The sequence below is a fragment of the Fusarium odoratissimum genome, assembly GCF_000260195.1.
Source record: "Fusarium odoratissimum NRRL 54006 unplaced genomic scaffold supercont1.3, whole genome shotgun sequence".
NCBI lineage: Eukaryota > Fungi > Ascomycota > Sordariomycetes > Hypocreales > Nectriaceae > Fusarium > Fusarium odoratissimum.
This window is the reverse complement of record NW_022158689.1, coordinates 885,667-899,611: the sequence shown is the minus strand read 5'-3', so window position 1 is coordinate 899,611 and position 13,945 is coordinate 885,667. Positions and strand designations below refer to the sequence as shown.

The 13,945-nt window shown below is 48.0% G+C and overlaps 5 protein-coding genes across 5 annotated transcripts; 4 read left to right on the top strand and 1 right to left on the bottom strand.

The window, feature by feature from the left end:
• Positions 1-750: 750 nt before the first annotated feature.
• FOIG_02724 (L-asparaginase) lies at positions 751-3,260 on the top strand. The gene is made up of 2 exons (XM_031200115.1): positions 751-1,433; positions 1,483-3,260. Exons 1-2 carry the CDS (start codon positions 1,238-1,240, stop codon positions 2,886-2,888), a joined length of 1,602 nt encoding a protein of 533 aa, XP_031069883.1. The 5' UTR covers positions 751-1,237; the 3' UTR covers positions 2,889-3,260.
• Positions 3,261-3,451: 191 nt separating this feature from the next.
• On the top strand, positions 3,452-5,352 carry FOIG_02723 (uncharacterized protein). Its single transcript, XM_031200114.1, has 4 exons — positions 3,452-3,537; positions 3,592-4,186; positions 4,243-4,412; positions 4,467-5,352. The coding sequence occupies exons 2-4, from the start codon at positions 3,793-3,795 to the stop codon at positions 5,193-5,195; spliced, it is 1,293 nt and encodes a 430-aa protein (XP_031069882.1). The 5' UTR covers positions 3,452-3,537; positions 3,592-3,792; the 3' UTR covers positions 5,196-5,352.
• A 441-nt stretch (positions 5,353-5,793) lies between these two features.
• On the top strand, positions 5,794-11,607 carry FOIG_02722 (uncharacterized protein). Its single transcript, XM_031200113.1, has 3 exons — positions 5,794-6,002; positions 6,059-6,504; positions 6,557-11,607. The coding sequence occupies exons 1-3, from the start codon at positions 5,940-5,942 to the stop codon at positions 6,843-6,845; spliced, it is 798 nt and encodes a 265-aa protein (XP_031069881.1). The 5' UTR covers positions 5,794-5,939; the 3' UTR covers positions 6,846-11,607.
• On the bottom strand, positions 6,555-11,853 carry FOIG_02721 (uncharacterized protein). The gene is made up of 3 exons (XM_031200112.1): positions 11,670-11,853; positions 8,416-11,616; positions 6,555-8,369 (listed from the first exon to the last, which is right to left on the bottom strand). The coding sequence occupies exons 1-3, from the start codon at positions 11,737-11,739 to the stop codon at positions 7,264-7,266; spliced, it is 4,377 nt and encodes a 1,458-aa protein (XP_031069880.1). The 5' UTR covers positions 11,740-11,853; the 3' UTR covers positions 6,555-7,263.
• On the top strand, positions 11,835-13,419 carry FOIG_02720 (uncharacterized protein; the record flags this gene model as incomplete). Its single annotated transcript, XM_031200111.1, has 3 exons — positions 11,835-11,844; positions 12,001-12,095; positions 12,154-13,419. The coding sequence occupies 3 exons, from the start codon at positions 11,835-11,837 to the stop codon at positions 12,892-12,894; spliced, it is 846 nt and encodes a 281-aa protein (XP_031069879.1). The 3' UTR covers positions 12,895-13,419.
• Positions 13,420-13,945: the final 526 nt, after the last annotated feature.

The following is a 13,945-nucleotide window of genomic DNA, read 5'->3' as shown; positions in this document are numbered from 1 at the left end:
CTCTCACTTTTTTTGCGATTGTCTTGCGGCAAGAAAATGATTGTGATCTTGGAGCGTACGTCATACTTGTATCTGTGCATGAATTGACCACAAATTCCATTGAGATTGAGTACATAACCAACCTAAAGCCATGGCTGGATTTGACCTTGAAAACCCGTTTACTTGATATTATGGCTGAAGCATCCTGTACTTGGTATTTGGGCATGTGAAAGCTCGCTACGTTAGCATAAAAAGCATGAATATCGCGGAAAGTTTCGTTTAACCATATCTACTGGCAGCCCTGGTCGTATGAAGATCTTAAGAATGTCATTAATTTATTAAAGTTACTATCCTTGATCGAATTCACCGTCAGCCCAACGTCTCAAGTCCCTATTATTGTAGGGCCCCGTAATCGGAGGTCGCTCTATTCCCTGGTGCTGTGAAGCATCAAAATAGAAGGGAATCCACATTGTTCTAGCCTTTGCCTGTAGAAGATGTGTCGAAAAATGCAGCCCAACCCACGCACGTCCAGTAAGTAATGGCCAGTGCCAGTAATTATTATTCATTCTCCCCGCATCTTGGAGATCTTGATCTCTGGGGTGAAAGATGGGATATCTGGATCATTAATGAGGTCACTTATGTATTTAGTTTTTGGATACATGTTCAATAAATATCAATCTGCTCTGCCCGGATTAATCTAGTCTCTCTGTTCACCGTAAAGATATCCTCTTGATCCCCTGCCACTTCTTACTGATCATCAACACCAGATCAAAGATACCACATCCCATTTTCCCTCATTAACCAATTCAGTATTAAAAATGCTTAGGACAAACAAGCAGTGCAACTCCAGGCCTTGATTTCACACCAATAGTTTTCCTCTTTAATACTTAGTCTCCGTGGGCTATCGCATACACCAAACATCATCGCCTCTTACTCGCCAGTCCCCGCGAGATATCGAGTTTCTGTTACCCCTTCATAACCTCGAGAGGATCCACTTGATGGCTTCTTTGTCCACAAGGTTTAGTTTGCCTACTTATTAACGTTGCGCGTGCCGTAGATAAATTTTCACTTCTCCTCATCTTGATCGTGATTTATTCTTCTTCATCTCTATTCGAGATAATCGTTCTATTCAAAGTCCAATCGTTGATGCGCTGACTGAGTCGCTATCTTATCCTCACATCAGCTCTTATCTATCACTGATATCAATTGATAGACTATCGGGTCAACCACTTCCCATACAACTGTTAACACTTTCAAAATGAGTGAGACAGGCTCTCACGGCTCTCCTGCCTTGAAGGCTCCCGAGACCAGTTACCCCGAGTCTCGAGTCCTTATCATCGGCACAGGAGGAACGATTTGTATGCAGCAAGGCCCTGATGGTCTTCAACCAACAGACAACTTCTTGGAGAATGCTATGGCTCCTCGCCCATCATTCAATGACTTCTCAAATCCAGGTATGAGACGAAATAATACTCTGAATGAACCACACTGACAAATATTTAGATACGCTCCCCGCTGTTCGTGATGGAGAGAAGATCCAGATTGATAGTCTTCGCACTCCTGCTACAGCATACAATCGCCATGTCCGCTATGGTATCATCGAGTTCAGTCCTCTACTAGATTCCAGCTCTATCTCCGCCCACGATTGGGATGCTATGGCCTCATGTGTTCAAGAGAATTATCATCTATTTGACGGTTTCGTCATCCTTCATGGAACAGACTCTCTCGCTTACACGGCCTCTGCGCTCTCCTTCATGATGGAGAACCTGGGCAAGCCCGTGATCCTCACTGGCTCTCAGGCGCCCATCTTTGCACTTCAATCCGACGGTGTCGACAACTTATTAGGATCCCTCATCATCGCCGGAACATTCACCATTCCTGAAGTCTGCCTATTCTTCCACCACCGTCTGTACCGTGGAAACCGCAGCGCAAAGGTGTCAGCAACAGAGTTCGAGGCTTTTGCCAGCCCCAACTGCGAGCCCATCGCCAAGGTCAATGGCCTTGGCATCAGTGTCAATTGGCCTCTTGTTCTACGACCAACCTCGATTGCCAAGTTTCACGTCACCAAGGGTCTTGACACTACTCATGTTGCCTGTTTGCGCGTGTTTCCTGGTATCAAGCCTGAGATGATCGACGCTGTACTTCACTTGCCCGATATCCGTGGTCTTATTCTTGAGACATTTGGCATGGGTAACATCCCTGGCGGTGCCGAGGGTCGTCTTACGCAGATTATCAAGGCGGCTGTTGAGCGTGGCATTGTCGTTGTAAATGTTAGTCAATGTGTCAATGGCTTTGTCTCTCCCGTTTATGCTCCCGGTACTGTTCTCGGCCGAGCTGGTGTCATCTTTGGGCTCGACTTGACTGCTGAGGCGGCGCTCACCAAAGTCTCCTATCTACTCGCTCAAACAAACCTCTCTGTCAAGGAAATTCAGGAGAAGCTCTCCCGGTCGCTCCGTGGCGAGATGACAGAGATTGCCCACCAAAGCTTCTCCCACCCCTCCGGCTCACTCGACTTTGCCGCATCCCATCTTACGCCAAGCGAGACTGCATTCTCGGCCCTCGGATACGCAATTGAGAATGGCGAATTGGGACTCGTCAAGGAATTACTGCAAGGTGAAGGTGCTCAGCTTCTCAAGCAGTCAGACTACGCAGGCAACACAGCGGTGCATCTCGCAGCGGTGGCCGGCAGAACCGAGATCCTCCTTGAGCTGCTACAGCGGGGCGCCAGCGTCCACGAGCGCAACAAGGCCAACCACTCGCCTCTGTTTGTCGCTGTCAAGTCAGGCCAGGAGCCTTGTGCACAATTGCTGCGCATTGCTGGTGCTCATCTGGCGGTGGAGGAGAGGGATTCTATGCCTGGTTACGTGACACCCAAGTACAACAGTCACATTGGAGGACATGGCTTCTGATCGATGAAAGATCATATCATGTCCTTTTATCTTTAAGTTTACGTTTTGTTGTTATGGGGTTAGGTGAACTTTTGAAGCGGACCAGGATACGGAAAAATGGGTGATGGATATAAGCGACGTTCTGCTATCAATTGTTGTTCTTATGCGAACGGGTATGATCAAGGCGCTTCGGGATATAGAAAATGAGATGACTTGGACTGGAACAAGATGAGATCTTGAACCACGAGAACAATTCCTGATATAATTGAAGTTCAATTGGTACGACAATGGCTGTTGTTAGAGAGGCAGTAGTTTGCGGAGGTGGCTTGCTTTTGACCTGGGGGATCTAATTCTCCGATGCAACAACAAATACTGCCGAAGACTATATAAAAAGGACCAAAAACATACTATTTACTCTACGTCCATACGATAATAGTCTCAAGTTCCAAAGGACCAATGCAACACTGCAGTCATCTGAATGTTTCGCCTTGGACCCATGAACTGACGTTTGAATTCCTATGACTAACAGGTACGACACGCTATAGGTCGAGCAACCCAGTCCTTCAAAAAGAGGTTATGCTCAGCAAAGACAACCCCAATCGAGCATCACACGGTTGTGGACTAGGCATTAAACGAGTTCAAACGTCTCCGCGGGAATCCTATAAAGAGAGTGCGTCCACTCCGTGGCAATGGCATGAGTTAGTTAGTTGACTGACCTTGGTAGGTGAAGAAAAACATGACGACGAGTCGTGGGTCGAAAATTGGCATTGGCCGAGGTGCCGATTCCGCGACGTCACGTTGTGTCCTAACTTTGATTCATTACTAGTACTTTTCACTCTATTTAAATAAACGTGACCTTTCTTCTATTCAATGGCTTATACTGGTCGTCAAGACATTTTGGTTTGTTTGCTCAATTGATCTCACTATGAGTTCCACACCAACGCCCTCAGATCATCTACCAGACCTAGACTCTAGCGAGGTCACTTATCCAGGTTCCGACATAGCAGCTCCCGCGGCACCAACGAATCCAGAAGAACTCAAGCACGATAAATATCGAGAGAATCGAAGAGGATGGCGTCGAATTGTCGTCAATTTTACACCGTCGTGGTTCACAGTGACGATGGGCACTGGAATCACGTCTGTTCTCCTCCACAACCTGCCCTACCACGGCCGATGGCTATTCTACGTCTCCTGCATAATATTTTGTCTAAACATTGTGCTATTTACTTTGTTTAGCTGTATATCTATTGTAAGATATACGTATTTCAAAGGGATATGGTATTCAACGTTACGACATCCAGCGCAGGCTGTTTTTCTAGGTATGCATTTCGTCATGTGGCCACTTAATCATAATTGAAGCTAACATTGTCTAAAGGGACCATACCGGTTGGCTTCGCTACAATTATCAATATGATAGTCTTTGTGTGTGTTCCAGCCTGGGGTGATTGGGCTGCCAATTTTGCATGGGCTCTTTGGTGGATAGATGTTGTTATGGCTACTGCTTGTAGTCTCTACATACCGCATTGTATCATGCGAACAGAGGGCGTGAGTCACCTCTAGCTTCCCAGACTCTTGAGGTAGCTTGCTTACACTATAGAGATCACACTTGATCAAGTGAACCCTTCATGGCTCTTCCCCGTCATTGCCGATATCGTCGCCTCCACCTCAGGGGCCATCGTAGCCAATGTTCTACCTAACGACCAACACGCCATATGGACCGTCATTACAAGCTATATTCTATGGGGAACTAGCGTACCCATGGCTATCGTCATTCTCGCCATGTATTACAGCCGTCTCATGATCTATGATATTCTTCCCGGCCAAGTTGCTGTAGCGTCTTTCATCGCTATCGGCCCTCTTGGTATGGGAGCAGCAGCAATCCAACTCCTCGGCCAAGTCTCTCTCAAACTCTTCGCCAGGAACGATTTCATCCCCAAGGCTCCCATCGCGGGCCAATTCTTCTACCTGACTGGTATTCTCACTGCTCTCATCTTGTGGGGATTTGCTGTTGTGTGGCTCTTCTTTGCTCTCGCCACCATCATCAGACGCCAAGTCACCTTCAATCTTACTTGGTGGGCGTTTACTTTCCCTCTTGGAGTGTTCACAGTTGCGACCACGACACTTGCTCAGGAGCTTCCTTCGAAGTTCTTCAAAGTGCTGGGAACAATATTCTCTGTTGCCGAGTTTTTGTTGTGGGTTATGGTGGCGTGTGGTACTATCAAGGCGAGCTTGAACGGCCAGCTATTCCAACCCCCACCACTGGAAGCGTGGGAGAAGAAAGCAAAGGAAGTTGAAGAGACCGAAAAGACCGAAGATTCACCAGTTTAGAAAGCTGAAGTGGGCATATTAGTACATACACATACGCATACATTGCCATAGTCAAGGCTATAGACTTGCATATTTTAGAGCCTATACAAAATCGAGAGTAGCGTGTCTTCATAGCACAATGATTTTTAGTTACCATTTACACTTCACTATTAATTTACCTACTTGACTTATACTTGCCTGACTGGTGAAATACCCTTGAAGTCATCGATATCTGATAACGACCCGGAGCGGGGCCGAATCATACGGCAGACCGACCGGCGAAGACACCGGACTGCCCCATATTTCACCGATCACCGATCTCTCGCGAAATCAATCAACTGTCGCTATGTAACATGATGATTGATATCAGAATTGGGTTTAAACGTTGGTAATAAGACTGATAAGCTCAATTCAAACCGGCGCAGCTCCAGATCCAATAACGCTATTGGTCCAAGCTCATAGCTCCAGCTCCTGTCACAGCCACTAAACCCCTAAAACAACTCCAGCTCCAGCGTCCACCCCACTATAATCCCCTAAAACCTCAAGTCTCGAACCAATCTCAATTGATTCTCCACAACAGCACCCCTCCCCCCTTGCTCCATTCGCCTCCAGAGGCCAGATTGTCTTGTCACCCACAGCCCAACCTGTTTTCCCCCATATTCCATCATCTCCACCAGCTTCTTCTTCTCTTTTTCTCTTCATCTCCCTCCCCCAATCTTCTTCATCGGTGTCTTCTCTATAGGTTCCCCTCATCTTCTCGTCGTCATGTTCTTCAAGGCTTCTTTGCTCGCCCTCGTGGCTGCTCAGGTCTTTGGCGCTGTTGCTCAGGTTCGTGTCGCGCGACAGCTTCATCTCCCCTCCTGCAATTCTAACATCTCAGAAAGGACGCTCCTGAAGCCAATGCCGCTCCCAAGGCTCCTCTCAAGGCTGACATCAAGGCTACTTTCCCCGAAGCTGACATCCTCGGTGTCAAGCTCGTCAACGGTCGTCCTACCAAGGCTGTCATCGAGATCAACAACAAGGATGCCAATGCTATCAATGTCGCCTTCGTCGCTGGCTCTCTCAACACCATGAAGGAGCTTCCCGAGGACAGCCCCCGCTACGCCAGCATCGTGCGCAACTTGACCTCTGTCCAGTACAACATTGAGGTCCCTGCCGGCGAGAAGAAGGAGCTTCCTTTCTCTTTCGCCCAGGACATGCAGCCCCAGGAGGTCCGCGTTGAGCTCTCGGCTGTCGTCACTGATTCTACCGGCAACCTCCACCAGGTCTTGGTTCACAACGGTCCCGCTTCCATCGTCGAGGCTCCCACCAGCTTCCTTGACCCCCAGATGTATGCACTCCCTTCAACCTCTCCACCAATCGCAAGCTAACAACATCTGTAGTATCTTCCTCTACCTGTTCCTCTCTGCTGCTTTCGCCGGTACTCTCTACTTCGTCTACAAGACCTGGATCGAGGCTCTCTTCCCCCAGGCTAAGCGCCCCCGTACCAACAAGAAGGCCAAGAAGACCATCGATGTTGCTGAGCCTCTCTCCGGTTCCGAGTCTACCCCCGTTGCCGTCCCCTCTGGAAAGGACTACGACGAGAGCTGGATCCCTGACCACCACATCAACCGCCCTGTCGCCCGCCGCGTCAAGTCTGGCGCCAGCGCCAAGACCAAGCGAGTCGATTAAGGAAGTGAGATATCTTCTTTTCGACGTGTTGCGCGCATGCGCACTGTATTTTGTGACGAAACCATGTCTGAGTTCCAAGGGTCATGGCGTAAATGCCTGGGTAGACTAGGGGGTTGGGTATCATGAGAAATGATCTCACTCGTCACATGGCAATGGATCAAGGGACACCATGAGCCAGAAGTATCTGTTGTATATTATATGTATCAAAACGAGCATTGAGAAAATGACATGCTTTTCCCACACGTTGCTACGAGACATAACCCATAATCTCGGTGCACCATACCGTGAGCATTGCCATTGCATTCATGATAAAACCCCTGATCTAAACACAAATGAACTTCCGTAGTTGCCAGTGCTTGCGCCGTATGCAGGTACTTGTCGTTGATGTTAACCCATGCGCCAAATCCATTCCTTCATGTCATGATCCTGGTATCTGATCGGTTCTATCCATTCTCTCTTCGGCAGCCTCTGCTGCCAAGTATCCCATGACAGCCTTTTCCTGAAGTCTAATATCCTTTTCGTGTTCAGTGTCTTTGCGAGCAATGTGCCCAAACAGACATTCCCATAAATCATTCTCTTCCACGTTCTCACCAGCCGATTTATCCTTACTCATCAACCGCGAAAGTGATGCCTGCTCAAGCTCCAGAGTGTTTGCTGCCTCGATATTCACGTCGAGAAGTTCAGGTGTCGACTCCTTTGACTTGCCCTTGTTGACACGTCCCATATGCTCCATCCGCCGCTGGACCGAAAGGTTGTAAATTGACTCCTCAACTGTCCCCGACACAAGGTAGAGCCATACAGTTGTTTCGTGCATTTGACCAATCCGATCCACACGGGCAATTGCTTGGAGCTCGAGCGCGGTATTGAGGAGAGGCTCACAGAGAAAGACATGACTTGCATTGACGAGATTGAGGCCACTGGAATGTGCTCTGGCATGAAGAAGAAAGCACTCAACTGAGGCGTTCTCCTTAAACCGTCTGATTCCATCTGGGTCGTCAATCGAGGCATAGCCAATCCTGAATCTTGAAAAGGCGTTGCGTAAAATCCCCAGAAATCCTTTATATTGCGAGAATACAATCGACTTTGCGCCAGGGTCAGACTCTCGTAACCACATCAAATGTTTGACAAGCGTATCAACTTTCGTGGTAAATGAAGGCCCATCCAGCTCGATTTTCTGTATCTCAGCCAGCTTGTCTGAGTTAAATTCGGAGTAGATCCCGGTTTTCTTTGGCGAATCGGTTTGTTTTTGTTCAGGGCTATTCTCCGTACCATCTTGAGATTGGGTTGGTTCATCGCTATGCACTTTGAGTTGCTGAGGGTTGATAGTAATATCGTGCAAGTTGGATGACTTCAACCTTCTCTTACACACGGGGCAATTGTGGTGAGCTTTAAACCACAACATCATGCACTCCTTGCAAAATTGATGACCGCAGACCGTGAGAACGCCAATAGTGAAATTGGTCTGACAGATGACGCACATTCGCGGCTCGTTAGACTTGTTTCCTGCTTCTTTGAGGTGGAGGACTGAAAAGTTAATTTGGGGTCAAATAATGAGGAGCGTATAACTCACGGTATCTGTGTTTGGCTTCTGCTGCAGACAGCCTTTGGCGCATATTTTCCTCAGTCGTCTTCAGCCTCGTCATGAGTTCTTCAGTGACAGGTTCCTCGTAAGGAAGGACACTGTCAGAGACTACTTGCAATTGGCGATAATACTCCAGGCGGAGGTTCATGATGTTCTTGAATTTGTCGACCTCGGCCTCAAGAGCAGTAGTCAGCTTGCTCTGTGTGTTCAAAATTGCTTGCGTTGCTTTGAGTTGTCGATCCGCAATTCTGCCTTCTAGGACGCTTCGTGTGGTATCCCTTGCCAGCTTTGATGTCAAGCCTCGAAACTCGCTGATAGCTTTCCGCATTGAGGTTGACCGTGGCTTGATTTGATCTCGTAATGTAAGAAGCTCAATAAGCTTTTCAGGAGCAGGCCCTTCTTCGTTGGCTGCGAGTCTCAGTGACGTTTGTGTTTCGTGCTTGATCAGCTCGTTAGTCTGCCCAGTCAAAGCATCCTGTCGATCAGCAATGATAGCTCGAAGAGCTTGAACGTAAACCATGAGTTCATCTTGAATTTTGGCTGACTCGCCGTATTCATCTCCAGTGGTTTCGGCATCGTCCTCCTCATCAACCAAAGGCTTCAGAACCAGCCCGACCAGGTGCTCCCTCCATTCATCAATGACATTTGCTTGGTCGTTCAGTTCGCCGTACAATGCTTCTAGATCGTCGACAATACGACCGCTCTCGATACCTCGTTCCTCATTAACTGTGAGCTCCGGAATCTCAACAAAAGACTGTTCGGATGCCTTCTGTGCCACCTTCGCCATCAGACGGGCTGCTTTGTGGTGAGGCTCTTGTAGGATTTCCCTTCGAATAGCCTTTGCTTCCTCGTAGTGCTCATCTTCCAACTTCTTAATACGTAAAAATTCCTCGGATTCGGGCTCAGTCATTTCTGGATTTTCGCGGACCTGGAAGTATGCATTCGCGCAAAAGAAGACGGCCCTGTGGTACATCTCTAATGCTCCACGAAGCCGTCTTCGACTTTCAAACAGTTGACCTTTCTCCTCAACTTCAGAATCATCATCGATATCAGAGTCCTCGTGACTGGCGGGCCTAAGTCTTGACCCAGTCAAAGACTTGAGCTCATCCCGGGCTTTGGAAACAAGTTTTTGAGCTTCGTCTCGTCCTGATAACCATATTTCCAGTGCCTCTTTTACGCGGGGGCTGTTTTCGTATAGCTGACCTCGTGTCAGTTTACTGGATAGATAGGCTCTCTCATCTGATCGAATCGCGCTTTCGCTTTGTTCTAGCATAGCATCTAAAACCTCGTCAACGGTCCTCATGGGCCGACTCTTGCTGTTGCCGAGAGTTCGGCGGTTATAACCTGCAACTTCAGGATGCAGCGCAGTCTGTCTGAGTCGAACCAACCAAGTTCTCATGTCTTCTTCATGATCCTCAGGCTTCCAGCCATCCACAATTGGCGCTCCTTCGAGGCTGAGCCCACACGCTTCCGCCATTTCTCGATAAAGGGACTGGTAGTGCTGTTCCTCAACGGCTGTAAAGGGCATACTGATGACAAAGCGTTTCTGGGATGGCAGAACCAACTCATCTCTAACCATTGATTTCGTGTGCCGAATAGCGATCCTGTTGAACAGGCGCTGGAAGACAGATTTGTAGTGACGGATCAAATCTTGCCATATTTGGTTCACAGAACAATAGGGCTCGTACTGGAGGAAAAGGAGCAAGCCCTGAAGATCCTCAACGTCATTCTTCACTGGAGTACCAGTGATACCCCACGCATTTATCCGAGGAAGAACACGAGCCACTTTCGCGGCTTGGCTGTAACCACTTTCAATCATCTGAGCTTCGTCCAGGCATACTCTCCACCACGAGATTTGCACGAGGGGGGATCTGGGCCGATCATAAACTCTTGCATGCCGCCGTGAGCGCTCTGGAGGTGCTGTCGTGAAGTGAAGCTCAGAGGACAGTACAGAGTATGTTGTGAGAATAATATCGTGACCAGCAAGTTCATCTGTGGCCTGTTGCTCGTCCGCTTCCGAAATCCTTTTCCGACCCTCATAAACTTTGACACTTAAGCCCGGCGCATGGCGAGCAATTTCAGATACCCATTGATCTTTTAATGATGGGGGTGTCACAATTAACGTAGCGCCACTCGGCGTAAGCTTGGCCTGGGACTCATATTCACTCTGAATCAAGGGTCGAGATCGCTGGTGAAGCAAAATCAAGCCAAGAACCTCCAGTGTTTTACCAAGGCCCATCTCCTCTGCCAGAATGCCGCCCTTGATGGAAGCCTCGGCTTGTTGGAACAGCGAAATATCTCTTGTCGCCGTATGGAAAAGTTCGCTAAAGTAGTACTCATTCCCGGCCACATCCGTCATTTTCTTGAAGTCATACACGCTATCCTGATTTTCAGGTACATATGGGACGATGCGTCGCATATCTGCTGACCACTGCACTCCTTCGCGTTGCAGTAACCACTGTAGTGTGCGCTTTTGGTATGGAAATAATTTCGACTCCAAAGCATCGACTTGAATAGTTTCGGGTGTTTTCTCGTCCTTTTTGGGGACAAAAGCCGCTTCGTAAAAGTCCATGGGAGACCATGTTGAAGCTCTATAAGGTGTGCCTGTTGAGATCGAGCCGCGCAGTAGCAAGTTAATGAATGGCTGGCTGTTTTTGCGATCTAGTGACGATCTGTACTGAGAGTGCGGCGATGGAGATTCATTCCAGTAGAAATTGCGACAGTAAGTCATCTTGACCTGCCTTCCTTGCCACTCAAGTTCCAGGTCGAATGTGCTCCATAGCGCATTCGGCTGTGACGCTCGCTGGGAGGTGCTATCCAAGATGTAAGAAATCTTCATTTGGTCATCTTCTTCCGCTCGTCTTAGCCTGACCGTAACATCCAACGGCTCCGATGGGTAATCCTTCCGCGACTTCATGCGAAGTCGATTGTCCATAAAATGAATGCTCATGTAGCGATCAACGCTCTTACAAACGAATGATTGACTTTTGGAAGAGGGCCCTGCGCAAGGGCGAGAAATAGTGAATTCTTTCTTTGCGATAGGTATAGCATTCAAGGCTAATGAAGACTCGGTCTTACGACGCTTTGTAGGTGGCCCATTCTCATGGGATGATGATGGTTGATCTGAAGTTTCATTTTCAGAAATCATGATACTAATAAGCCCTTCAACGAATGATGTTGGCATCAAATCTGAAGTTAAAGGTGTGAGCGTGAGTGAATAAAACCCCAATAAGTTAACTCACCATCGAGTCCAACATGTAAGTGAACCGCCTCGGCAGTAGAACGCCGGGAGCGGGCCTTGTTGCGGGCCATGGTTGATAGTAATTGTTTGTTATCATTTACCACTGATGGCTGGTAGATTGAGATGCCCCAAACCTGAGGTCACGAAATATTATAGATGACTCAACATGAAATCGAGTATGTAGGAGGGAAGAAGGTAGGAGGAGGATGTAGGCATTTGAGGTGGGATATCAGCCTGGTCGGTTATAAGTGGGGCGTCATCGGATAGCCAGGGGTTAGCGCCACAGTTCTGATGAGCATCAGCCACAGAAACAGCCTTGCTGACATAACGAGGACCCATCGTCAAATTTCGAGATCAACGTTCGGCTTGTGAGACTTCGTTGATTGAGGTAGCGGCTGAACTTGTGTCATTCGACCCATTGAGCAGCGTAAGTTTATGATAGGAAATTGATACTCTCAACCGTGGTCTCTAACATAAGTTTCTAGAAAATGAAGAGCGAACGACTCAGGTCAACATTTGGCCTGCTTCTGCAGAGCGGCAGCGCCTTTTCAAGGACAGGACAGATCCGACAACTTCACAAGACACGGCCTGCGCACCCGATCCCCAAGCCCCGACCATTCGTTCCCGATGTGCCGACCTTCCTCACCCTGATCGGCCGTGGCCTCAACAAGTACGCCAACAAGTTTCCCTCGTGGAACGCTCTCTTCTCCCTCACCTCGCCAGAACTCAAGGAATTGGGCATCGAACCACCCCGAAACCGAAGATACCTTTTGCATTGGATGCAGCGATATAGAAAGGGTTCGTTGGGCCCTGGTGGAGACTTTGAATATGTCAAGGATGGACAGGCTCTCTTGAAGGTCGCAACACCGCCCCCTTCGGCCCTCAGCGATACGAAATGGGTTGTCAACGTACCTCACGATTTTACGCCTGATAAAAAAATTCCTCGAAAGGCTGTAAAGAACTCTACGGGCGAAAAGGACACTGGTTCATATTTGATCCGACCAAACGGATATCGGGTCGTTGGTCACCAGACGATTGCTGGGCCTTTTGCCCAACCCATCTCTGGAACATCAGGCGCTATTGTGAAGGTTACGGAAGGCATGTGGGAGGATCGCCAAGGTCGCAAGATTGACGGTGGTGAGCGCAGAAGGGCTGAGGTCCGATTCAAGAAGAGGTCGGCAGAGCGAAGAGCTGAGCGGGAGGCTGAGATGCTGGCCAATATGTAATAGTTGTGTAAAAGACAAAGACACAACATGTACATTTACAACTGTAGTTTTAGCAGATATGACTGGGGTTTATGGATGGCTGAGCAAAAGCATGTTTCACTCAAGTGCTGTTCTCGGGCATCTTTTGGTGTGCAAAAAAGACTTGATAGCATGTTATCAAGTCTGTCTCGTATCTGGCATATCGGTTTGCCATATTCGTTTGGAGAGGCTGTGTGAACATTATGTCAGCGATTATGGGAGATATCATCCTGAGGCATGGTATCAGAACCAACGCCTTACTGCCTGGTGTATTTTTTTACCTCTTGGCAGGCAGAAAGAGAAGCTATTCTTGATGTAAATCCCGGTTCTTATTTTCGGTAAATTCGGAGCTTATTTCGACGTCACTTGAGGTCTCTTTCGTATTTCTGCAGTGGGCCATCAAGTCCCGGAAGTCATATTGTCAAAACTCCAAAGAACAGTAGGCTATGCTGAACTAATGCAACTGTGCTGTGCCCTCCTGACACCACCAAAATGTTCACATGGCACATGGATTTACAATGGCTGAATCTCTTTAGGTGTGTAATTCTATATTTGAGCATGTTGTGAATGGTGTTGATGCTGCACCGCCCGTTGATGCAAACCAGATCCCCTGCTCTGTCTATTATGTGATTCACCTGACAAAAGAAGCATGCTGTGCGGGGATCATGCTGATTTCTTTATTTTAAGCTTCTTCGATTGACTAATATTCTTGAGGTAGTGAAGCTGGGTACCTTACCCATGTCTTGTACTTGATGCCTCCCAAGTGCTGTATCAACAAGCATTGAGAGGTGGGTTAATTATAATTGCATATCGGATACCCTCACTTCCGACTAATGCTGAAGACACAACGGCATATGTATGGTGGGCTTCACCTAGTTGTTCTCTGACTAGTTCACTAGCTTCATGTTGGTTAATTTGAAGATGGTAGTTTATATGCAGCCACTTTCACGATGTGACAAAGAACAGAAATAGAAAATGCCATCTCCGCGCATGACGAAGAAATGGAGGTGGCTGTATGTGCAATAATACCTTG